Below are 25,829 nucleotides of genomic sequence, written 5' to 3'. Positions count from 1 at the left end.
GTCGTGTTTTTCTTGTTAACTCAGGTGACATCTGTTCCCGAGCTGTTCCTGACTGCAGTGAAGCTCAGCCACGATGACACAGGAGCCAGGTATTTACACCTGGCCAGAGAAGACACGAATAATCTGTTCAGGTGTGTGGTACATTGTAAGAACATGGTCTTGAATGTTTTTATTTAAATCAGGGATGTCCATTCTTTTGGCTTCCCTGTGCCACAATGAAAGAAGAACAACTGTCTTAGGCCACGCATAAAATACACTAACACTAAGGACAGCTGATGAGCTAAAAATAATAAATAAAGGACCTCAATGTTTTAAGAAAGTGTATGAATTTGTGTTGGGCTGCATTTCAAGCCATCCTGAGCATGCGGGCTGCAGGCTGCGGGTTGGACAAGCTTGATTTAAAACATGGCTGTACATTACGTGGTTTAAAATATCATCTCACTAGTATTTTTATTGACAGAGCATCTTGAAAAATAAAGAAAAGCTTACACAGACTTATAATCTCATCAAAATACAATTTTACAGTCTGAATCGATGATTTACATTACAGTTGGAAAACCCTGTGCTGGAGGATTGTGGTGTCAGAATGATGATTTCTAGTAGCCTGAGGTGATGGCGCGTGTGGGAACTGTGTCCGCAGCACTAAGCTGAACCTTTTGCGTTCTGGTCATTCTCCTTCCCTAGCGTGCCATTCCTCCCTCTTCCCTAATTTGCAGTTCCTCCCCCTTCCCTAGCATGCCGTTCCTTCTTCCCTAGCGTGCAGTTCCGTACCACTCCCGTGGACAGTACTGGTGTTCCTCACATTCTTGAGCATACCGTCCTTTGTGGGTCTCAGAAGTATCCGTGCAGAGACCCTTTCTTCAAAATGTTGAACCGGTCCCTCTCCACGTTCATGAACGCCTTCACAGGTAAGACCAGCGTCCGGAACAGAAACTGCTTTTGGGTTTGCCAGGCACACCCACTGGAATTCAGTTAGTTTCTGAGAAGGAATGAGGGGAGTGGGCAATTCATGTTCTAGAATAATTTTTACCTGTCTCTAGTTGAAGGACATTAGAAATTTAATCCTTCAGGAAAGCCACATGGTAGCGAGATTGTAAAAACTAGTGTTTTAAGAAAACGTACGTGAACTTTTCCCAGAAAAGTTCAAAACAATTTTCTCTTGGAGATATCGCTACAATGCCAGGCCTCCAGAGTTACCGCTAATGTTGATGTTTGACTTTTAGTAAGCCTGACGATAGTGGATAGGGTGACGATGAACAGTGCATTCTGTGGGGGAGTGACATTGAAGAGCGGGTTAAATCCATGCTGTTACAGAATGAGGTCATCTTTGTAGATGTGTGAAAGTCTCTGGAGAAACTTGAGAGAGTTTAGATGTTCGCTGAAGAAAGCCCTGGTGCCCGTCGAGTGCAGATCCTGAGACGGGATGGGAAAGCCAGCACTTGGGGTTATGAGCTGGGACAGCTGCTGAGGCCAGGGACCAGAGCATGGGGCCACTGCCCCGTCCCAAGAATAGCTACAGCTTACTGTCCTAGGACAAAGGGGAAATGAGTCTTGAGAGTCAATAATTTTAGTAGAAATCTGTTATATTTTACAATTTCACTTTTCATTTGTACCCAGCTAGTGATTATACTCTGTATCCATTTTCCACACAAAATCCCAAGGACTTTCAGAATCTCCTCTCGGTGTATTTGGATGCCACCTTTTTCCCATGTTTACGCGAGCTGGATTTCTGGTATGTCATGAATGATTAACTAGTTGATACAGACTTTAGTATTTGAGCCACTATCAGCTTATAATGATTTGTCCTCAGGCAGGAAGGATGGCGGCTGGAACATGAGAATCCGAGCGACCCCCAGACGCCCTTGGTCTTTAAAGGAGTCGTCTTTAATGAGATGAAGGGAGCATTTGTAAGTTTTCTTCCTTTTTTATGTTGTGTTCAGCTTACCTTACCCATGTACAATATCATGATATAGACACATCTGGAAGATGGTTGATTTTTATTTAATATTCTCATTATGGGTGATACGTTCTTGAATTAGCTGGGGTCAGTGCTGTGAGCAGAAGCCAGGGTAGCAGGGCCAGGCTGCTGTTCTTCCCAGCAGGTCTCAGACCATGTCTGGGGACCCCCGGTGTATGATCTGCAGCAAGTCTGTGAGATAAAAGCTATTTTCATACCACTACCAAGACATTGTCTTTTCACTCATTCTTGCCCAAGTACACGGTGTACTTTCTAGAGGCTGCTTGGCGAGGTGTGTGACACAAAGCGAGCTGGATACAGAGCAAATGGGGGAGTCCAACTTCACCTCTGAGCCAGAAGCTACAGAGATTTGCAAAAAAGGCAACACAGCACCACTCTAAGTAGTCAGTTTTTTACTTTGTTATGAGAAGTATTTTTCAAAAAATATTTATATCAACATGTAATGATGGCTTACCTTAATGAGTATTTTTTTAAATATCTCAGCTTTAATTTAGAATATAGAAAAATTACATAAACACACACAGGCACCTACACAGGCAAAAACGCCCACATAATCAAAAGCTGTTTGGGTCCTCATTAAAACGCATGTATGCCTAGTGTTACATTATTGGAACCCTAAGCTTGTGGGACTTATTTATGTCCTACAGCTCAAGGTCATCGCCAAGGTCTGATTTTTTTTTTTTTTTTTTTTTTTTTTTTGAGACGGAGTCTCGCTCTGTCGCCCAGGCTGGAGTGCAGTGGCGCGATCTCGGCTCACTGCAAGCTCCGCCTCCTGGGTTCACGCCATTCTCCTGCCTCAGCCTCCCGAGTAGCTGGGACTACAGGCGCCCGCCACCACGCCCGGCTAATCAAGGTCTGATTTTTTACAAAAAAAATGCAACCTCAGGCACAAATGGGTTAATTTTTCAGAGTGTAAAGGAGTCTTGAGACCATTTTGGGTTAAGAGCTGCTGTCCTGGGCCCGTGTCTTCATGTCCCCTTGTGACTTGGACAACCTGCCTGTCCTGGTGTCCCTGAGGCTCATGGGTGGCCTGCTCTCTGATTCCCGTAGCTCCTCTCAGCTGGTGAACTATTTCTTACCTTTTCATTCTCAATTTGGTGGTCTTTTCTTCCAAGGAGTCTTCTTGAACTCAAGTTGGGGTGACAGCTTCTCCCCACTTCCCTCACGGCTGGTGGGCAGACCTACTGATCCGTCCCGATTTACAGCCTTCAGCTATGCGTTTGTTGCACCACACATCCAAAAGACCATTGTTCTTCTCAATCCTTGGGTCCTGTGCGTGGGTGATGAATGATTGAATACCGTGTTAAACAATGCCTGCGTGGGTGTTTTTTTTTTTTTTAAACCATTAGAACAGCTTTATTTGCAAAGTATTACAGGTGTATGCACGAGAATGTGATCAATTGGCTATATTGTAAGTAATGTAACGTGTGTGTATTATTTTACATGTATACTTATGATTTATTTATTTTACGTTTCAAGACAGACAATGAGAGGATATTCTCCCAGCATCTTCAGAACAGACTTCTTCCCGACCACACGTACTCAGTGGTCTCCGGGGGCGACCCACTGTGCATCCCAGAGCTTACATGGGAGCAGCTTAAGCAGTTTCATGCCACTCACTATCACCCAAGCAATGCTAGGTAATATTTTGTTGGAAAAGTTTGATGGTGGATTGTGAAAAGTTGACTTGTTTGTGTTCTTAACACTTTATGGCATGGCTTCTCTCACATTTAGCAATGCTTAAGAAACATCTAAGTCTAGGTGAGATTCTTGGCCTAAGTTTGCCTGTCTTACTTGGACATTGATTTTGGACTTTTACAATGATAGCCTTCAGGAGGCTCAGCATGGTGGTTACAAACACAGCGTTTAGAGTCCTCCAGAGGAGAGTCCTGGCCCCGCAGCCTGTTGCCTCACATCTAGCTTGGTTGCGTGGAAAGTGGGGGTGCATGGATCGTGCCCACCTTGACACGGGGTGTGAAGCTTCAAGCCCTCTCCTTGGCACGGAGAAGTGCTCTTCCAATAGTGGATGCAGTTACTGAACCTTAATTACATCCTCACTTTCTGATACATTACTTGTTCTTATGTCACTAATACAAGGTCATTATAATAATAATATAGTCATATATATTATATAAAACACTAATTGTATTTATATATAAATGCTAATGTAAAAACATATTTGCAAGATTATTTTATGTAAAAATAATTATGAAAACTTGAAGCATACAGAAAAGTAGAGACACTAGAATAATGAGCCCCTAAACACTTATCATGTAATAGATATCCTTTCCCTTGCTGAAGTTTTTGGAAGTAAATTATAGACGTCATGATCATTTGCCCGTAAATGTTTGAATTTGTGACCCTAAAACATGAGGATTTTTTCTTACATGAGCTAATGCCATTTTCAGTTTTAATAGAATAAAACATACTTTCTTAAAACTGCCTGTTTCTTATTCCATATTCAGATTTTCTAGTTGGCCCCAAAGTGTTTGTTGCACGGGATCCCACAGGTCACACCTGGTCAGCCCGGGTTTCTCCTGGGCACCCTCTAGGGGACGGCAGAGGAGTGTGCAGGCCCAGTTTCTTTCCGGTGCACTCACTTTCCAGGTGGCCTGGCTGTTCCCGTGTGGTGTTGGGTGCCATGTTCCTGTGTTTCCTGAGCACTGGAACTTAGATCCAAAGACTTAGTTTGAGTCAGGCTGTGCCTTTTTAAGCAGAGTCCCTCATGGGGAGCTCTCCATAGACGGCCACATCCTACCATCATGTGAGGTCTGCTCGCCTCCACTGGGGATCTCACACCAGTGGGGTCCATGCTGAGAGTCAGCCACTGCCTTGGGAAGATCTGCTTTTTCCCTTCAGCCACAGACCATCTGGCGGGCTTGAGTTTCTGGTGTCCTGTGATAATGAGTTCCTCATCAACCTATTAATGGTTTTCATATTCATTGAGGATTATTGCCTGAATCAATTACTTTATTAGAGTTTGCGAAGTTTTCTAATTCTGTAATTTATTCTTCATTTGTTTGCTGGACTTCTTCAAAGAAGAGCTCCACATCAGCTGGGCTATCGGGTTATCTTGAAATATGGTTCTGTGGAAAAGGCAGGGCCAGCTGCTCTCCCTGGGAAGTCCAGTTTGAGGAGGAGGGGTGGTGCAGGAACTACTTTTAATGGTGACAGAAGAGGCTGTCTTGTTTTGTTTTGTTTTGTTTTGTTTTTTAAAGACAGGGTCTGGTTCTGTCCCCCAGGCTGGAGTACAGTGGCATGATCTTGTCTTATTGCAGCTTCAGCCTCCTGGGCCACCTCAGCCTCCTGAGTAGCTGGGACTACAGGCGCACGCCACCATGCCCAGCTAGTGCTTATATTTTTTTATAGAGACAGAGTCTCGCCATGTTGCCCAGGTTGGTCTCGAACTTCTGAGTTCAGTCTGCCCACCTTTACCTCCCAAAGTGCTGGGATTACAGGTGTGAGCCACTGTGCCCAACATGGAGAAGAGAGTTCTTTCTTTTCTTTTCTTTTTTTTTTCCCCAGTCTTGTTTTGTTTTTTAGTACCACTCTGACCTCACAGAAATATTTCTGTATATGTATGTATTTGAGATGATGTGATCAGATGGAATTTATTCATTTTTATGCCCACATTTGCCCCAGCTGTGGGCCCGTTTTGGTCTAACTTCTTTGGTTTCTACGCCCCCACCCCCACCCCCACCTCCACCCCCACCTCCCTAACGCATGCACAGCCAGGCCCTCCCTGCTCCAGAGGTTCAACTGTCTGTTTCCCCAGGGAGCTCTGATTTCTGTGGCTAATGGGGAAGGGCCTTTGGAGAGCAGCATCTGGACACTAGGGGTGGTGATTGCTCCTGGATTCTCTCAACCCCGAGTGTGTAAAATTTGTTTCTAAATTCTAGAGTGAGAAATTTCTGAAGGTTCTGTAAGATACTAGTTTCCCAAACCTTAACCATAGCCCAGGCTATATAGTAAAGAAAAAGATAAATTCTGTCATTGTAACCTTTTTCCTCTGGTTGAATAAATGTGTTATCTTTATAAACGTGTATAACCTTGAATTTGTTGCAAAAAATTGAGTTTTGTGAAATTGTCAGTTGGATTACTATATTACTGTACCTAGGGTTATAAAGTATTTTAACAAATACCTCACTTGGTTTTTGTCACATCTCTAGATGAAGTTTAAAATGAAAGATGGATTTTTGGCTAGGTGTGGTGGCTCATGCCTGCAAATCCAAGCACTTAGGGAGGCCAAGATGGGAGAATAGCTTGAGGCCAGGAGTTTGAGACCAGCATGGGTAACATAGTGAGAACCCACCTCTAAAACTTTAAAGTTAGCCGGCCAGGCGCGGTGGCTCACGCCTGTAATTCCAGCACTTTGGGAGGCTGAGACGGGTGGATCACCTGAGGTCAGGAGTTCGAGACCAGCCTAACCAACATGGTAAAACCCTATCTCTACTAAAAATACAAAAATTAGCTGGGCATGGTGGTGGGCACCTGTAATCCCAGCAACTTGGGAGGCTGAGGCAGGAGAATCTTTTAAACCCGGGAGGCGGAGGTTGCAGTGAGCTGAGATTGTGCCATTGCACTCCAGCCTGGGGGGACAGGGCGAGACTCCGTCTCAAAAAAAAAAAAAAAAAAAAACCACCAAAACCAAGTGTGGTGGTGTAGTCCTGGTAGTCCCGGCTACTGAGGAGGCTGAGGCTGGAGGATTGCTTGAGGCTGCAGTGAGCTGTGAAGGTGCCACTGCACTCCAGCAGATGCCTGAAGCCAGGAATAGCACCATGCCCTGTGAATGAACGTTGAATTTATAAATTAGGCACAGTGAGAGGTTAACAACAATAACTAATAATAAAATAGAACAATTATAACAATATACTGTAATAAGTTACATGAATTTTGGTCTCTCGAAGTACCGTGATATTTTTGGACCTTGGTTGAGTAAGGGTGACTGAAACCGAAAGGCGAGACCTTGGGTAAGGGGCACTCCTGTGCACTGTGTTTCAGTGAAACAGACAGCACTTGATCTCAAATCTTTTAAACTAAAACAGACTAATTATATTCCCTTAAAATTTTAGGTTCTTCACGTACGGTAATTTTCCATTAGAACAGCATCTGAAACAAATTCACGAGGAAGCACTGAGCAAATTCCAGAAAATTGAACCAAGCACCGTGGTGCCAGCTCAGACACCCTGGGACAAACCTGTGAGTGCCCCACCGTGTTTGTGTCCTTCCTGGTAAATATGTTGACATGAGGACTTGGACTGGGTGTTCATGATGGGATTTCAGATGCTGTCATGTTTGGTACAGAGTATGGGAGAGCTTTTCAAGCTAAAAGAATGGTAATTTGTTTGAAAGGAAAGTTAACTTAGTGGAAAGCATGTTTCGCTCCATTTTGTGTATCCAGATAACCTAGAGTAGTTGACAACCGTCAGACACTGTGCCTACTCACAACGTCACGTCATTTTACAGAGGGAATTCCAGATAACATGTGGCCCGGATTCATTTGCTACAGATCCCTCTAAACAAACAACCGTCAGCGTTAGCTTCCTCTTACCGGAGTAAGTATATGCTGTCAAAGCTCATACAAGACAAAAACATGAGGAAAATCTTCCTATTAGAAGGTGCAGAAGTGAGTTCTACAATTGAATGTTAATTAATATACGGTTAGGATTCAGGGGTTAAGTGGATTTTAGGAATAGAGAACAAAATGTCGAAGTTTTTAATAACATCCAAAATGGTTTTTGAGGAAAATCGTTTCTGATAGCCCTCCGGAAGAAAATTAATTTACTTATTGTATTTCAAAGCTCTATTCCTACAGAGAAAAGACTGCCTCAGACCAGCAGTTGCTCACATTTTGAGGTCACAGGTCCCTTTGAGTGTGAGAATGGTACTATGAACATGCACCTCGGCAAAATATACCACATACAAAACTTTGTAATTCCGGTGGTTTCACGAGACTAGGTCGGAACCGTGCCAGGGGGTGTTCAGGAAGGGAAGACTTGGGCTCTGGGCCCTCCCGTGCTCAGCCTGCAGCTCCATGGCTGGCACCTCTCCTGGCTTGTTCCTTGTCTCCTTAATGGTGCTGCCACTGTGCCTGTGATTTAAATCATGTGTGAAAAGTGCTTGGCAGGCTGTCCCATGGTGAGCATTTCGTGTGCAGTGAAGTTAATTTTATGGTTTGTGCCCCCCTTCAAAAATCCCGGTATTTAAGGAAAATTCTCTTTTGCTCATAAAATTGTTAAATGTTGAAATGCAAGAATTTCTAGAAAGATGTGTAGTGGTTTTAAGTAAAATGTGCATAAGGGCCAATAATTTTCCCTTTACTCTTTTCTTACCTCCCCTCTCCTTTTTTTTTTTTTTTTTTCAATGCAGCATCACCGACACATTTGAAGCCTTCACATTAAGTCTTCTGTCTTCACTCTTGACTTCTGGGCCCAATTCTCCCTTTTACAAAGCCTTGATTGAATCTGGCCTTGGCACAGACTTTTCTCCTGATGTTGGGTGAGTTTATGATTAGATTACATCAGTAGTTCTCATTGGTTGGGGGCAGTTTTGCTCCTCCACCTCCACACCCTGTCCCGGCCCCACACTTGACAATGTCTGGAACATTTTTGAATTTTTGATTGCTATAATCGGAAGATGGCGGACCAGGAAGTTGCTGAGTGTCTCATGGTACACAGGATGGCCGCCCCCATCAGGGAACTCTGGATGAGATCCTGGATCCAATGCCAGCCATTTGTGTCCCCCCAACGGGGCATTTGTCCAAAAGAAAAACACCCAGCACAAAGACAGCTTTTCCAGGGCCTCAGAATGTCATGCTGTTGTCTCTTACAGGTCAGGTCATTAAGTATTAGAATTTTTTTTTTTAGATGGAGTCTCTCTCTGTCGCCCAAGCTGGAGTTCAGTGACGCGATCTCGGCTCACTGCAAGCTCCGCCTCCCGGGTTCACACCATTCTCCTGCCTCAGCCTCCAGAGTAGCTGGGACTACAGGAATTTTTAAAATTTTGTAAATCTCAGCAGTTCTCTGTTTTGATATTTATCCTGCCATAACTCAAAAGTTTAAATTTTATTTTTAAAAAATGACATGGATGTACACAGAACCAGTTACCTGAGAACACTGCTTTAATGAGCTTTTCAGTGGAGGGGCTGGAGTTTAAGGCGCTTCATTCTGATCTTTAAATCAAGCATATTACGAGGGCATGATGAACGTGCCCGGATTCCAGTGCATCATTTCTGGTTTTGTCTTCTAGATATAATGGCTACACGAGGGAGGCCTACTTCAGTGTCGGCCTCCAAGGGATTGCGGAGAAAGACATTGAGACCGTCAGAAGCCTCGTAGACAGAACGATTGATGAAGTAGTTGAGTGAGTGTAGCTTGTTTGTAACAATCTGCTTTCGCTCCTCATTCCTGCGTGCTTTTTGGGAGGAGCTGAGCCTGATCCATTGTTTCGGCCTTCCTTCTCTGTCATATAACATGCTATTGTTCATATTTAGTTGTTTAAATATTATCTCTGCTAACTTCTGTTACTAAAACTCTTCAACATCTTAGGTTTTTGTTTTGTTTTGAGACAGGGTCTCGCTTTGTCACCCAGCATGCTGTGCAGTGGCGTGATCTCAGCTCACTGCATTTTCCTCCCCTACCAGGCTCAGGTGATCCTTCCACCTCAGCCTCCCAAGTAGCTGGAACTAGGGTGCACACCACCATGCCCAGCTAATTTTTGTGTAGTAGAGATGGGCTTTCTCTGTGTTGCCCAAGCTGGTCTTAAACTCCTGGCCTCAAGCAGTCCTCCTGCCTTGGCCTCCCAAAGTGCTGGGATTACAAGCATGAGCCATTGTGTCTGGCCCATCTTTGTTCTTCATTGTATTCTTTAGGAAAGGATTTGAAGATGATCGAATTGAGGCTTTACTTCATAAAATTGAAATACAGATGAAACATCAGTCTACCAGCTTTGGGCTGATGCTGACATCCGTAAGTGATTTCTCAACAACTTTGTTTTTGTTTTATAATAGACATTTTGTCTTGTTACTAGCTTAACTGGCTTTTTGATATTTTTATGTGAAATAGATTACTTTAAATGGGTAAGGGTTTATAACTAGTAATCTGTTGGTTATTTCCTAAACATTATTTCAGCCTGTGCTTTTTATTTTATTAGAACAAAACAGGGCTCTAAAGTAAGTTTTTTTGTTTCTCCATCCAAAGAATTACATGACTTTTGTTATAAACAATCATCTGTGATATATTTAAATATAGAAACTAGGATCTTAATATCAAGTCTGGGCTGTTTGTGGAGGTTGTACTGTGGTACCAGCTGCATTGTGGATGTGGAAATCTTCCTTCCAGTACATAGCTTCTTGCTGGAACCACGATGGGGACCCTGTGGAGCTCTTGAAGTTGGGAAATCAGTTAGCTAAATTCAGACAGTGCCTGCAGGAAAATCCAAAATTTTTGCAAGAAAAAGTAAAACAGTATTTTAAGGTAAGAAAGTTGGATAATTGATTTCTCTAATTTTGAGGTTGAATTTTATACTAATGAAAGGAATATTAGGAACATAATCTATACATTTAAGTAATTTATGTTAATGGGTGACTTAATTTCTAATTAAAAATTTAAATGCTTACATTAACTTAATTATTTTCCAGATTGTAATGCAAGTTGAGTTTTTTTAGATGAATGTATATGTGCATTTTTAGTATGTGAATATATATGTTTGTGTGTATGAACAAAACATCTGCATATATTGTTCTTTTATTAGTAGAAGAATATAAAATATGTGAACAGTCACCCAAATGTAATGAATCTTCTGGTTTTCATGAGTGAATTCTTTTGATGCTTGCGCGTTTGTTTTCTCAGATTTTTAGGCAGTTGTGCTTGGTTGCCTGTTCTTTGCTTTGTACTCATTACTATGGTAGAACTTTTTAAAAGGGTTCCCGTGGTGGGAGAGACTGTTGTCTGCTGTGAAGGGAAACTCTCCAGTAGGTTCCATTGTTTTAGACATGAGATATGATTTAATAATTTGACCTGCAGTTTCTCTCAGCTGTTGTAAGTTATTTTCCATGAACTTTCTGGTGTCTTCTAGTTATCTCACCTGTTTGTAGTATTTTATATGGGAGCATTTTGTGCATGTGTAGTTTTTTAATTGTTGAAACAAGGAAAGGACATGAAATCACCTAATGTTCATTTTTATATTACGTCAACATGTATTTTGTTCTAATAATTTATGAAGTATTGAATGGGAAATGTAGTTCTAGCCTTTTAGAGGTTAATAGTAGAATGAACGCTAGACAAAAAATAGAATTCTATATTATCTTCAATTAGACTAAAATCCAAGATCTGTAGTACTTGAAAGTGCAAACCTTTTTACAACTAAGATGTAATGAAAATGTTTAGTATTGATATGTTTAAGACCTAATGACCATAATATTAATAATAGTAGAATAACAGCATATATGAATTCTGTGCTTACTACATAGGCAGGTATGGTGGTAAGCATTTTATAAGGCTTGGGTACTTGCATCAGCAAAACAACTCTTGAGGTGCGTTCTATTATTACTATTTTTAAAGTGGGAAAGCAGAACCACAGGACCAAGAACACACCAGCAGAAGCTTGTTGAGTGTTAGGATGTAATAAGATCTTGTTTTCACTTGGCTTTTGTTGTTGCTGTGGTTGCTGCAGAATAACCAGCATAAGCTGACTTTATCGATGAGGCCAGATGACAAGTATCACGAGAAGCAGGCACAGGTGGAAGCCACGAAGCTCAAGCAGAAGGTCAAGGCTCTGTCCCCCGGAGACAGGCAGCAGATCTACGAGAAAGGTCAGAGGCTTCCTTCCAAGCTGGCGAGTCCCTAACCTGCACTCGGGTCTAGTGGACTTGTTAGTGAGTTAGTAGTTGGAGGCACGTATTATTTCAACCAACAGGTGTCCGCTGGGCACCAACAGAGCTCAACGTTCGATGCATTGAGTTCAGATATTCTCAGAAAATCGCCCGTGTAGCTCAGTAGGAAACGCAGGAGTCATTGAAAAGAAGTAGCTTGAAAAGATGTATTTATTTTACAGATTTTGTAAATACTTTTATCAGGTGCCGTAATATGCCAGTACCATTGTTCTGCTGCAGTGCGTGTTGCCTGGCCTGTGAGCAGAGTGGACAGTGAGAGCTGTGTGTTGGGAAGAGGCCTGTCTCAGGCATACCGGGTTTGTGCCAGCTGCGTAGCGGCACCAGGATTCTGTGGGACAGGCGTGGGGCACACAGGGATGGTGGAGCAGTGGGCATGGAGGGAGGACAGCGTGTGTGGGGGAGACAGGTGTGCCCTGTGGCTCTGGGGAGGGCCTGTATGGAAGATGGGGAGCACACGGGTGCTTAATGTATTAAGGCAGGAGAACTGCCGGGTCAGTGAGCAGTGTAGCTGCAGCCTCATTCAGGATAGTTTTGCAGAAAAATAGAGAAATTGGATGGAGAAAACTGCTGAGAGGCAATTAGACACCTAAGCACAACATGACCTAGGCCAGGATGGTGGGAGTGAAAAGAAAAGTGAGACGGGGATTGGCAGCCGCTGGGGGAGCAGCCGGGTGGAACGAAGGAAGGGAGGAGGCCACGGGAGAGAAGGGGACCCAAATGGATTCTCAGAGGTAGTTTGGCCTCTGGGAAAAAACATTTGCAAAAATGGTGTCTGATAAAGGCCTGTATTCAGAATATACGGAAAACGAACAATTCAGTAATGAGAACACACAACCCAGTTAACACATGGGTAAAAGATTTTGACAGATATCATCTAAGAGTTCCTAATGGCAAATAGGCACATAAATCATTACATGGGAAATAATGTCATTACTTTCTTAGGGAAATGTATCATAATTATTAGAAAAATGCAGATTAAAACTACAGTCATATACGATTATACACCTACTAGAATGACTAACATTATAAAAATTACTGCCAGCACCAAATGCCATCAATCCTGAGAGGCAGGGGGAATGCTCACATGCTGCCAAAGGAGCCACAATGGTGCGGCCACCTAGGAAACAGGGTCACAGTTCTCACAGTGCCAGCCAACATGCACGGACCAGGAAGGCCCCGCTCCTAACGTTCCTTCAAGAGAAATGAAAACAGGTGTCCACACAAAGCTTGAAACAACCCAGATTTCCATCAACATATACATCCTTACAAAGAAATGCCACTAGCTGTGAAGGAGCGCAACAATGATGCACGCTTGGTATTGGTGCGTCTCGAAGCTTCCCACAAAGGGAAAGAAGCCAGGTGCAAGATGACATCCCGAGGCCATTCATGGGAAGCCTAGATGTGGCAAAGCTGCAGGGACAGAGAGCAGATGAGAAGCTGCTGGAGGCCCAGTCGGGGTGTGGTTGACTGTAGTGGGGATGGGAGAGTTTTGGGGTGCTAGAAAGGCCCAGTACTATGATGTGGTGGCTTCATAACTTGCCACAGTTGTCAGAACTCAGTTGAGTCTTTAAAATTGTGAATATTATTGCTTGTAAGTTATGTATTAAGTCTTTTAAAAATAGATGCAACACATACACACATGCACTTTTCCTGTTAAAAAAAAAAAGCTAATTGGGCTGGGATTCTGTGAGAAATTGTCAGGCTTGTCAGGAGGTAAGAGTGGACGTTAGGTGGAAAGTAAGCGACTCCATTTTGATCATGCTAAGTTTGAAGTTACATCATGTAAAAGAAAAACTAATGTCAATTTGTAACCTGCTCTTACTCTTGCTATCTGAATTCTTGTTTAGAGACAACTGGTTTTTTTGTTGTTGTTTTTTTGTTTTTTTGTTTTTTTTTCGAGACGGAGTCACGCCCTGTCACCCAGGCTGGAGTGCAGTGGCACAATCTCGGCTCACTGCAAGCTCCCCCTCCTGGATTCACGTCATTTTCTCGCCTTAGCCTCCCGAGTAGCTGAGACTACAGGCGCCCACCACCACGCCCAGCTAATTTTTTGTATTTTTAGTGGAGACTAGAGACAACTGTTTTAAGCTCTATTTTTTTTAACCTTACTCTTTTTTTCCCCCTTATTAAGCTCTGTTTTGTGACAAGCTCCAATCTTCCCGCTTTTAATTGAAATTATTCATGAGTACACAAGATGATTCCATGAGTTGGCAACAGGTTGTACGTTTCCTAAATTACTTCATATTCGTGGCCTGGCCTCAGAGCTGTGCTTTAAGAAAACCCCGTATACTGTAGTCCAAACCAGTAGGTTAATGAGCAGTGCTCACACTACAGATTTCTCCTTTACACACTCACTGTGTAGCTCGTTGAAAGGAGGGCACAGTGCTAGTGCATTGAATGGTTATTTCAGGTCAGTAAGTCTTCAAGTGTGCACGGCAGTGTTAGGGTTCTGTGAATTAAAAGCCAATCTGTAGAGAACAACAAGGCAGAAAAGGGGAATGGGAAACTATGTAGTAAAAACTTGAATCTTCCGATTTCTGGTCTTGTGTGTGTCTTAAGCACTGAAGGGGTAAAGCCTCCACCATCAGGGAGTGTGTGATGTGCTGAAAGAAAACAGAGAAGAGGAAGTGCCAGAGGCTTTTTCTACCGACTGTGAGTGAGTGCATTCAGAGAAGGAGCCCTGGATGTCAGGGTAGCTGTGGCGTGCTCTAGCGCAGGTGGGCCCATGGACCATGGGGGAAACCGGGTCAGGGAAGAGGCAGGAGGGAGCTTTGTGGCAAAGCCACAGATTAGAAAATCTCCAAGTGGCGTGAGGTCGGGAAAGTCAGGATGTTAGGTAGGCGGCGAGCAGGCAGGGGAAGCCTGCAGAGCCCAGGTCTGAGCTCCGTGCCGTTGGGAGCCTGGGCTCCACATGCTGCTGGGAGCAGGGGTGGTTATTGATGGCAGTTGCAGCTCCAGAGGTGGACAGAAGGGCTGGAGCCCACAGTGGGGCACCTGTGGAGGGATGACACTGCCTGAGATGCTCACTGCGCCCCAAGGTCCCGTGTCTAAGTGCGTGGCACGCTCTCGGGGAACTTCAGAAGGTGGAAATGGAACATGGGGGAGGTCAGCCCAGCAGACGCCAGGAGTGCTGTCTGCGGGGACTGAGTTAAGTGGGAACTGGGCACAGCCCTCCCTGGGAGTCGTGGAATCATGCATTTGTATACTTGCTTGGCTGAGTGTAGCACTGTGAAGCCGCTTCACTGATGGCCATCAGGGCGGGGAGCACGCCTGGGTCTTCTGGATTCTCCACATGGGCTGTGGCTCAGTGGAGGAGTCTACTGTGAAGGTGCTGCCTCCCTCATTGATGCATGCACTATCAGGCCCAGGAAGTGTCTTTCTAAGCACCACTGTAGTTTGTGTGATTTGTGTGCTTGTGTAAGTCTTTTGCTGAAATTAGTGAAAATGAAACAATAGAAAGCAAGTATAGGGCCAGGTGCAGTGACTCATGCCTGGAATCCCAGGACTTTGGGAGGCCAAGGTGGGAGGATCACTTGAGGTCAGGAGTTTGAGACAGCCTGGGCAACATGGCAAAACCTCATCTCTACAAATAAAAATAAACAGAAATCAGCCAAGTATGGTGGTCCGCACCCCTAGTCCCGGCCACATAGGAGGCTAAGGCGGAAGGATCACTTGAGCCCAGGAGGCAGAGGCTGCAGTGAGCTGAGATGGTGCCACTGTACTCCTGCCTGGGTGACAGAGCCAGACCCTGTCTCAAAACAAAAAGAAGATAAGTATAAAGATCACTAAATTTCAGTCCAACAAGAAATGGTTTGAAAACTCTAAAAACAAGTTGAATCTATTTAATGTAAACTTTGGAGGGGTGCAGGAGAAGCTTGAGCAAACCACCACTCCCTAGCAGAATTCCTCAATAATTGAAAATGAGAATTAGGAAAAGGGCTACCCACTAAGCAGGTTATTAGTGCGTCTAAATCTGGTCAGCCTGGAAATAGGAGATACTTTGCAAACCACAGTGCTCCTGTACTCCCCACGCTTGGCGTGGACGGCTAATTCTGGATGTTAAGATAATAACATAGGAGATAAGTTGCATCAAACCTTTTAATTATGGCCCTGAATATTCCTTTTTCTTGTTTCTTTTTTAGGTCTAGAATTACGGAGTCAACAAAGCAAACCTCAAGATGCCTCTTGTCTGCCAGCGTTGAAAGTTTCCGATATTGAACCCACCATACCTGTCACAGAGTTGGACGTGGTCCTGACAGGTCACTGTGAACGCTACGCTTTTCCCGGGTCTCGGGTTCCTTGGGGAAATTAAATGTCACTCCTCACAGAAGCAGTAGAGTCATGTCTTGGAGGTTTTCCCTGAAACACTTGAGCAGCCCTGTGCATTCATAGTCTCGTTCTACATGTGTCTTCTGCCTTGTTCTTAACTCTCGGTGGTGATAGACTCCTTCACTCAGTAAGAGCCTGTGTGTGTGTTCCTGAGAGGGGTTTGATAGGGCGCTCTGATTTCCTGCTTCTAGAATCAAATGAGGATTTGGGTTACGCTGTGACTGTGTGAAGTGCAGTTTTAAAAATAGAGGCATCCTCAGAGCCCTTTTTCCCAACTGTTTACCCTGCCATCAGCATAGAGGAAGCAGAGGGACAAGAGCCCCCGGAAAGGTGAGTGCTGAGTTGAAAGGAAGTTGGAGACCAGGTTTATCCCCCTGCCGTGTCCTGGCATTTCATTCCGTGGCACGTTTTGTTCCGTGACATGTTTCATTCCGTGGCACCTTTTGTTCCGTGGTAGTTTTTGTCGCGTAGTCTGTCACTGCTTTTGAGTTCTCAGGGTGCCCCCTTTCTCTCTGGCTCCTGGCTGGTAGCAGGAGAGGCACCTTTGGGGTAACCTCACCTGCGACAGTGTTGATGCTGAGCTTACCAGCGGGTGTGGCCGGACGTGACTGAGCCGAGGGCAGCATGGCTCTCACTTGCACCTTGAGGACGGGGATGGGATTTCACCCTGGGCATCCCTGTGTCCTGTGAAGCGTCTCCAGCCCACCTTTTGTCTTCTGACAGTGCTTGTCATGTTTGTATCTCATTTATTTTTGTGTGTGTGTGCGTGTGGGCGCATGTGAGTGGAACTCGAGGCTGACATCTCTCTGATGTGTTAACCCTGGCAGTTTTTGTCTGTGAATCTCATTAAGTGTTTGCTAAGAGTGAGAATAAATCAGTCATCCTTCCGCACCTTAGTCCCTCCGCTGGTCTACGGTGCTTGCTAGGTAGGGACATGTGAAGCTGAATGTCCAGCCATCCCCTTGAGGTCAGGACGGGTGGGTGGGGGACACCAGGAGCCTTGTTTGGGGCCCTGGGACAGCCTCCTGCTGTGGGGCCAGAGGGTGGCAGGGCCTGTTGGGGAAGATGAGCAGCGCTGAGGACAGGTGCGATGTGGGCCCAGGGGTCTCGGGGGCACCTGGTCGGAGTTCCCTCTGGTTGACGGGGAGAGGTTGGGTAACTGGAACTCGCAGTTATGAGACCAGAAGGTCGTGGTTCCGTCCTTCCTTTCCCATTCCTTGGAGAGCATGGGTTGCTTTGCTATTGAAGACAGTTCCAGTTTTTAGTCATGAAAATACAATAGGGAAATTTATATAAACCCTAGTATAAGTCTTAAACCTCCATTCCTGAAAAAACAATAAATAGCATTGTTTTTAAATATTACAAGTGGTTGAAATTTTACTGGCAACAATAAAAATTAAATCCCTTTTGTTTTTCTAGCTGGAGATATCCCTGTTCAGTACTGCGCCCAGCCCACCAATGGCATGGTGTATTTCCGGGCCTTCTCCAGCCTGAACACACTCCCCGAGGAGCTGAGGCCCTATGTGCCCCTCTTCTGCAGCGTCCTCACCAAGTATGAGTTGCAACACACCCTTGTATATCTTACTAACATCTGCTTTGTGTGCGTATCTGTATTGTTCTAATGCATCAGTAGGAATTACCTTCTGTGAATCACAACTTACAATGTTAGTGTGTAAGTATGGTGTACAATATATTGGTTTAGAATTTTTTATGAAAGTAACATTTTCTTACTATATTACATTGAAATAGTTATGAATCTACGGTATAATATAAGGAGATACTTATAGATCTCTATCTCAGCCTATGAATCTATGAAGCTTTGGAAAGGATTGATGGTTTAATCCGAAAGTGTAAGTAATTGGATGTGCAGTGTGGCCCGGGGCTGCCTTAGGAACAGGTGTGCCTGCTGCCTGCGTGGCTCCTCCTCCAAGCCGACCCTGCAGTTGCTGGCGTCCTCCCTAGGTGGGGTGTGCACAGATCTGGAAACACACACACGAGTGCACACATCAACACTTGACTTTTTGCCCAGCTCTGCCATGGCCGAGGTTGCAGGACAAGCAGTAGACAGGGCTGTGGGCTCCCATTCCCATCCAGAATAATAGGGCGACAGGGAACCCTGCAGCCAGCTTCAGGGACCACTGCCCAACCTGACATGCAGCTGGGGTCTTCCCTTTGTGGAGATGAAGTTGTCTCGTGCTGCAGAAAGCTATGTGGCTGTGACACCTTCTGCACCCTGGCTGAGGGTCCGCTCAGATGGAAAAATGTCTTCAGGGTTTTGAAAGTTCCCTGCCTTTCTTTTTCAATATAGCTGCCACTGTTCATCCTTTTGTAGCAGTTTAGAAAACACCTCATGGTCATTCCCTTGACTCAATTATTGCTGGCATTAGCAGTGTCACTGTGAATGTTTCTTTCAAAAGCATGAGTGCTGAGAGGAAACTGCTTTTCTTAAAAACTTAAAAAACCTTTAGTCTTCGGACTCCCCCGCCCAGGCTACCAGACATTTGAGCAAAACAAAGGAAGTATGTATCACGGTGATCTGGGTGAAGAGAGTAGGGAGTACTCGTAAAACATTTATTGAAAAGCTTACAACTGGAAATACCTATTTTAGAATGGTGTTTTAAGTGCAGACACTGGCTGCCCAAGTGTCTTGTGCCTCTGGACACTGACTTCCTAGGCGGGAGAAACTGGGGTCTCCCTGGGGAAGGGGGCACATGAACTCTCGAGGGCGAAGGCCAGAGTGCACCTGCTTGATGACCTTCGAAGTGTAGAGAGGTTGGCAAAGCCGCAGTTATTGAATTAATGGAAGCAACTTGTAACTCAAGATGCACGATTTTAAAAATGATTCAGTAAAGACTGCCTTGTAATCGGGGCGATGCTTCTCTGCTGTGTCAGGCTGGGGTGTGGCCTTCTTGACTACCGGGAGCAGGCTCAGCAGATAGAACTGAAGACCGGAGGGATGAGTGCTTCTCCCCACGTGCTCCCCGACGACTCGCACATGGACACCTACGAGCAGGTAGCCTGGTACCGTCAGACAACTGCTGCGGTGGGAAGCTTTTCTCCAGTGTCTGTCACTGTTCGATTTGGCCCTAATTCCTTTCTTCTTCTGTGTTTTCTTTGGTTCAGGGTGTGCTTTTCTCCTCTCACTGCCTGGATCGAAACCTGCCAGACATGATGCAGCTATGGAGTGAAATATTTAACAAGTAACTTTATTTGCAAGAGTTGTCCATTCTTGGGGTGTACTAGAGATCTTTGTTTGAAGTACTTTAAAGGAGACAGTTTTACTCGTGTGTGTTGTTGATTTCCAAGTCTGACTTTTACTTGTAGTTCATATGGACTTATAAAATTTCTTTGGTTGTTAAAGTAGTCTGAAAACTTAATCAACTTTCCATGATACTGAACGGACATGAGGAATGGGTCTCCAGGAATTTTTTCTTCTCCTTTTTCCATAGCCCGTGCTTTGAAGAAGAGGAGCACTTCAAGGTGCTGGTGAAGATGACCGCCCAGGAGCTCACCAATGGAATTCCTGACTCTGGGCACCTGTACGCGTCCATCAGGGCAGGCCGGACCCTCACGCCCGCAGGGGACCTGCAGGAGACCTTCAGCGGGATGGATCAGGTGGGAAGCTTGGAAGGAACCTCTATTACTCCGGTTTAGCCACATATTCCAGAGTTACTGATTTCTTTGGGAATACATTAATTTATGTCCCAGAAATGCTAACTTTCTAACTGACTAAATATGGGGAAGAATTGGTTGGTTGGTTTTGACTCATCTTCCTCTTTGTACCACCCTGCACCCCAGTTCCAGCCCTGCTCAAGCCACGCACTCACACACATAACCCCTGCCCAAGCAGGGTTCTGATGTCACAGGTGCTTGGTTCAGACTGAGCGGGTCTGTTGTAGCCTCTGCCTCTCTCTGAGCGAGTTTCCTCTGGCTTAGGTGCGGCTGATGAAGAGGATTGCAGAAATGACAGATATCAAACCCATCCTGAGGAAGCTCCCGCGTATCAAGAAACACTTGTTAAATGGTGATAATATGAGGTGCATTTGTGATTTGTTTCTAAATATTTTATGATTCATTCTATTAAGTATAGTTTTTAGGTATTTCTTACTTGTAGAAACTTCAAGATAGAGTGCTTGGTAAAGGTAAAGGTTATAGAATTTATTGTAAATGTCAAGTGTTCTAACAAACTAAGAAAATATTTTAAGCCTATTAAAAGTTGTAGGAGATGGGGAAGAAAGCAGGCTAATTTTGTTCTAGAAGTGCAAATAGGTTGAGGGCAAGTAGTTATATTGCTTCCAAAAGCACATGGTCCGTAACTGAGGTATCTGTAAAGGTGAGCTTGCTGAAGACCAGAGTAAAAGTGCAGTTTCTTATAAAATTATGTGATGCTTTGAGGAAACATCTGGCAGCTCAGTCCTATACCTTCAGTTGGCCTTGTGCCCTCAGATGTGTGAGCATGAATAAAGTTTAAAAATGATTAAGTTTATTTTCAGCATCTTATTGTCAGTGACATTGATATATTCGTCAGTACTTAACAAGAAAATGTTTGCTGAAGTCACTTGTCCTTCTTCACAGAGAGTCCTGATGCCTTTCCCCAGTCATGTCCTGAGAATCCCTGGCAGATTCTACAGGGCGGTCTGTGGGTGGCCAGAGGTGAAGCCTGGCGATCAGGGTCTCTTGGCATTGGACTCAGGCAGGCCTGGCTTCTGGTGCCGCCGGGTCGGCACTCACGCTTGCTCCCAGGCGGTCCTGGGCAGCTTGACCCACTTGCGTCTTCTGCTTCCTCCTCCATAAAACCTTCCTTTGCAGGTTTATCGTAAGGAATAAAGAAAGAATATCTGCAAGGCAGCATACATGCCTGGGATATAGTTAGTATTAATATAATGGTACCTGCTGTTACTTTAACTAGAATAAGTTCAGGATTTACAGCCGAAAGGAAAAAATATACACTCTGTCAATATACTGTAGAGTTCAAGTAGCTTTTACATGATAGTAGTGTTTGCAATTCTGTGGAATTTGGAAGAGTTCCATTTTCATGTAACTTTGAGAGCATGGTAATTTTTTGCACTTTATAATGTTCTGCTTTAACAACCAGTTCACATTTTCAAATTGATGATTTCTGGACAGTAATTTAAAAAGTTGTCAGTGTTTTGATAGTGTAATTCCGAAGGCATGGTTAGCAGATCTTAATAGTCTCTGTATTTTCTTTGCTCTTCGGAAGACCGAGAGTTTAGAGTCTCAGGCTCCGTATCTGGACGGCTTCATTAGCTGCCACATTGAACTATGCTGAAATCTCTTGATAACCTGAAGCACTGCAGAGCAGGGAGGCGGCCGTGGCATTTCCACATTTGGCTACTGTTTAACACTCTGAACAGTATTTTCTATAAAAACAACATTATTGAGTTATACAAAATGTGATGAATTACTAAAACTGTTTTTTCTAACAGTGGTTTTATGTATACGTAATTTTTCAAACAGGTGTTCAGTGAATGCAACTCCTCAGCAGATGCCTCAGACAGAAAAAGCGGTCGAAGACTTCCTTAGAAGCATTGGTCGGAGTAAGAAGGAACGGAGGCCTGTGCGCCCACACACGGTCGAGGTATGCACTGGTGGTGCTGGCGCCCGGTGAGCACCTGGCAGGTGCCAGAGCAGCTCTCATGTTTTACACGCATTAACTCAATTCTCAGAACAGTCCAGCATGTGGGGGTTCATATCCCCCATACGCAGATGAAGAAACTGAGGTTCAGGAGGATTAAGTATCTTGCCCAGTGTTGGCCCAGTTAAGTGAGTTCAGACCCTGCGGCGTGGCCTTAGATCCTGCGCTCACTTCTGTGCCTTGCAGTGAGTAGTCTGATAGGAAAACAGACTGGCTGGAATACGCTGGCAGAGGAATGGCCCAAACCGTAGCCTGAAGGCTGTTTACTGCTGTTTCTTTTTTTTGTTTGTTTGTTTTTTGTTTTTTGTTTTTGTTTTTGTTTTTTATTTTTTTATTTTATTTTATTTTAATTATACTTTAAGTTTTAGGGTACATGTGCACATTGTGCAGGTTAGTTATATACGTATACATGTGCCATGCTGGTGCGCTGCACCCACTAACTCGTCATCTAGCATTAGGTATATCTCCCAATGCTATCCCTCCCCCCTCCCCCCACCCCACAACAGTCCCCAGAGTGTGATATTCCCCTTCCTGTGTCCATGTGATCTCATTGTTCAAGTCCCACCTATGAGTGAGAATATGCGGTGTTTGGTTTTTTGTTCTTGCGATAGTTTACTGAGAATGATGGTTTCCAATTTCATCCATGTCCCTACAAAGGACATGAACTCATCATTTTTTATGGCTGCATAGTATTCCATGGTGTATATGTGCCACATTTTCTTAATCCAGTCTATCATTGTTGGACGTTTGGGTTGGTTCCAAGTCTTTGCTATTGTGAATAATGCCGCAATAAACATACGTGTGCATGTGTCTTTATAGCAGCATGATTTATAGTCCTTTGGGTATATACCCAGTAATGGGATGGCTGGGTCAAATGGTATTTCTAGTTCTAGATCCCTGAGGAATCGCCACACTGACTTCCACAATGGTTGAACTAGTTTACAGTCCCACCAACAGTGTAAAAGTGTTCCTATTTCTCCACATCCTCTCCAGCACCTGTTGTTTCCTGACTTTTTAATGATTGCCATTCTCACTGGTGTGAGATGGTATCTCATAGTGGTTTTGATTTGCATTTCTCTGATGGCCAGTGATGATGAGCATTTTTTCATGTGTTTTTTGGCTGCATAAATGTCTTCTTTTGAGAAGTGTCTGTTCATATCCTTCGCCCACTTTTTGATGGGGTTGTTTGTTTTTTTCTTGTAAATTTGTTTGAGTTCATTGTAGATTCTGGATATTAGCCCTTTGTCAGATGAGTAGGTTGCGAAAATTTTCTCCCATGTTGTAGGTTGCCTGTTCACTCTGATGGTAGTTTCTTTTGCTGTGCAGAAGCTCTTTAGTTTAATTAGATCCCATTTGTCAATTTTGTCTTTTGTTGCCATTGCTTTTGGTGTTTTGGACATGAAGTCTATGACTCATGAATCCATGGATTTGACATGGAACAGTGATGTCGGTGATAACTAACTTAGTAAATTTGATTAACTTAGAGAGTTGTAGTCTAGTTCATGGATGTCAGTAGAGAAGCCGTGCTGCTCCGTGGAGGAGGTTGACGCTCATGTCTTCTCCATTGGTGTCTGCGTATCCCTCGTTCAATTCTGGGTGTGGTCGCTCTGTTGGCCCCTGGGAGTGGAGCCTATGAGAGGTGGCCTGCTGCTCCAGGCCCCTCTGCCTGCAACCCTTTCACCTTAAATGTCCTCTTGATTTGACAGATTAATGACAAGAGAGTGCAGAAAGAAAGGTTAAAATATTTTCTTTGTACCATATAACAAGGCTACCTTTTCCTTGACTGTCTGAAAATTTATTTTAAAATTTTCTTAATTTCTTTTACTCACTTTATTTCTTTTTTTGTTTTTGTTATTTTGAGACAGGGTCTGTCTCTGGCACTCAGGCTGGAGTGCAGTGGTGCCATTACAACTAGCTGCAAGCCGTGACCTCCTGGGCTCAAGTGATCCTCCAATCTCAGCCTCCCAAGTAGCTGGGGCTACAGGCATGCACCACCATGCCCAGCTAATTTTTAAAAATTTTTTGTTGAGATGGGAGCTCACTACATTGCCCAGGCTGGTCTCAAACTCCTGGACCCAAGCAATCCTCCCACCTCAGCCTCCAAAGTGCTGGCATTATAGGCATGAGCCACTGTGCCCAGCCTATTTTTATTTTATTTTTTTAAGCGTTTATTATTTAAAACACTTACATCTGCCCTAACACTTGTTATTAGCTCTGTGAATTTTATAAACTCTGTTACTTCTTATATATTTCAAGTGAGTTCTGGATTTTTCTCTTCTCTTGGAAACTTGATTTTCAGAAACCTGTGCCCAGCAGCTCTGGTGGAGATGCCCACGTTCCCCATGGCTCCCAGGTCATTAGGAAGCTGGTCATGGTAAGAACCACAGCCCATCCGGGTTCCCAGCGGGCGGGTGCTTCCTTCCACGGCTGTGTCTGCCACTGATGTTCGAATGTTCCTCCGTCCGCCTGTCCGTGGGGCTGGCGTGTCCCTAGAGTTGCGAGTTCAGTGCATCCTTTGTCACTGCCACCCTGAGCCTTTTCTCTCTCAGATAGTGCTGAGTGAAGGCCGTGGTGGGGGTGTGTCCTCCTGTGCCGAGGAGGGCCCTGGTATGGGGTGCGTCTTCCCTGTGCCCAGGAAGAGGGCTACTGCTCTGGGTGGTCTCCTCCCGAGCAACTCACCCTCCTTTGAACATAGCTCCCGAGCTGAGTCGATGCCAGTGGAGTGGTCTGACAGATCCTTTCCGCGACTCAGCCTGGTGCTGATGCTGTTTGGTTTGGTTCCTTGTGGAGTAGAGTGATTTAACACATTCCTATGATATAATATGATATGAAATATAAATATGTAACTATGATATAAACGGCGTAGAATGAAATGTTTTTAATTGAACAGTATACGTTAAAGCATCACGTCAAGATTGGAGGGCTTCGTGTCAGTTTTACAGTGAGAAATTTTGTGGAGTGACGGAACTGCAGTGCCTTGCTCTCGCGCCCCAGCACCTGGCTGCAGAGTGTCACGGAGATGGGACCCCTGAGATGGGTCCAGTCCCAGTGCCGTGGGCGGTGCGTGGCAGCACAGCCGCCTCTCACCCGTGAGATGGGTCCAGTCCCAGTGCCGTGGGCGGTGCGTGGCAGCACAGCCACCTCTGACCCCTGAAATGGGTCCAGTCCCAGTGCCGTGGGCGGTGCGTGGCAGCACAGCCACCTCTGACCATACCTTGTCCCTCAGGAACCCACCTTCAAGCCCTGGCAGATGAAGACTCACTTCCTGATGCCCTTCCCGGTGAATTACGTGGGTGAATGCATCCGAACTGTCCCCTACACGGACCCAGATCATGCCAGGTAGGAGGGTGGAGGTCGGGACCTCTCAGGCCTGAGCCTTACGGAAGAGCTTGTCAAGGCTGTTCGAGTTCACAGGGCGTGTTTTAGCACAGGAAAAGTCTGTGCTGACTCTGAGTGTTGGACCTGGGGCTGTGTGAGTCTACAAGTGCTCCTCTTTAAACAGCAGTCTTCGTGAAGAGACCCAGCTTTAGAGCCAGTCATTTTTGTAAACAATTTCTATTATTGAGGAGTCCTGTGAACAATACAGATACCTATGACCTTAACCACAGACTCCTTTCAACATGCGCCATGTACTCACCTCATCTCTAGGTAAAAATCGAATGAATTTAGGCTGAGACTTCTGATAAACATGGTAGCTTAAGCCTTCATGAGGACAGATGCGTGAGCGACAGCAAAGGCAGATCAAGACAGGAAGCTACAAGGGAAAGAGTGGGAGGTGACCTGGAGAGCCATGGGGGCTGCAGGAGAACCTCGTGAGCCAGACTGTGGGTGGGTGGGGGGTGCCTGACCTTGGGCCACAGAGGGACAGGGCAGTGGGGAGAAACCAGGTGGTCCTGCTGAGCCCTGCAGATGGCAGGGCCGGAGGCCACCTCACAGTCCCTCTAAGGAGTTTGTCTCCCCACCAAGTCAGAAGC

General features: G+C 44.8%; 1 protein-coding gene across 2 annotated transcripts in view; it reads left to right on the top strand.

The window, feature by feature from the left end:
* PITRM1 (pitrilysin metallopeptidase 1) overlaps positions 1-25,829 on the top strand; it is a 36,615-nt gene that overhangs the window by 5,763 nt on the left and 5,023 nt on the right. The window contains exons 3-23 of one of the 2 annotated variants that reach the window (XM_031015330.2): positions 25-131; positions 757-908; positions 1,618-1,732; positions 1,811-1,907; positions 3,458-3,618; positions 7,051-7,177; positions 7,445-7,533; positions 8,348-8,476; positions 9,227-9,340; positions 9,849-9,945; positions 10,318-10,452; positions 11,651-11,789; positions 16,013-16,129; positions 17,619-17,751; positions 19,092-19,212; positions 19,323-19,399; positions 19,649-19,814; positions 20,136-20,236; positions 21,678-21,798; positions 24,155-24,229; positions 25,082-25,194. In XM_031015330.2, the coding sequence (XP_030871190.2) occupies positions 25-131; positions 757-908; positions 1,618-1,732; positions 1,811-1,907; positions 3,458-3,618; positions 7,051-7,177; positions 7,445-7,533; positions 8,348-8,476; positions 9,227-9,340; positions 9,849-9,945; positions 10,318-10,452; positions 11,651-11,789; positions 16,013-16,129; positions 17,619-17,751; positions 19,092-19,212; positions 19,323-19,399; positions 19,649-19,814; positions 20,136-20,236; positions 21,678-21,798; positions 24,155-24,229; positions 25,082-25,194 (2,486 nt within the window). The remainder of the gene's footprint in view (positions 1-24; positions 132-756; positions 909-1,617; positions 1,733-1,810; positions 1,908-3,457; positions 3,619-7,050; positions 7,178-7,444; positions 7,534-8,347; positions 8,477-9,226; positions 9,341-9,848; positions 9,946-10,317; positions 10,453-11,650; positions 11,790-16,012; positions 16,130-17,618; positions 17,752-19,091; positions 19,213-19,322; positions 19,400-19,648; positions 19,815-20,135; positions 20,237-21,677; positions 21,799-24,154; positions 24,230-25,081; positions 25,195-25,829) is intronic. The other variant, XM_063709846.1, reaches the window with a different exon arrangement.

This window comes from Gorilla gorilla, chromosome 8 (assembly GCF_029281585.2).
Source record: "Gorilla gorilla gorilla isolate KB3781 chromosome 8, NHGRI_mGorGor1-v2.1_pri, whole genome shotgun sequence".
Taxonomy (NCBI): Eukaryota; Metazoa; Chordata; class Mammalia; order Primates; family Hominidae; genus Gorilla; species Gorilla gorilla.
The sequence above is the reverse complement of the archived record's forward strand: the minus strand, read 5'-3'. Positions and strand labels throughout refer to the sequence as shown.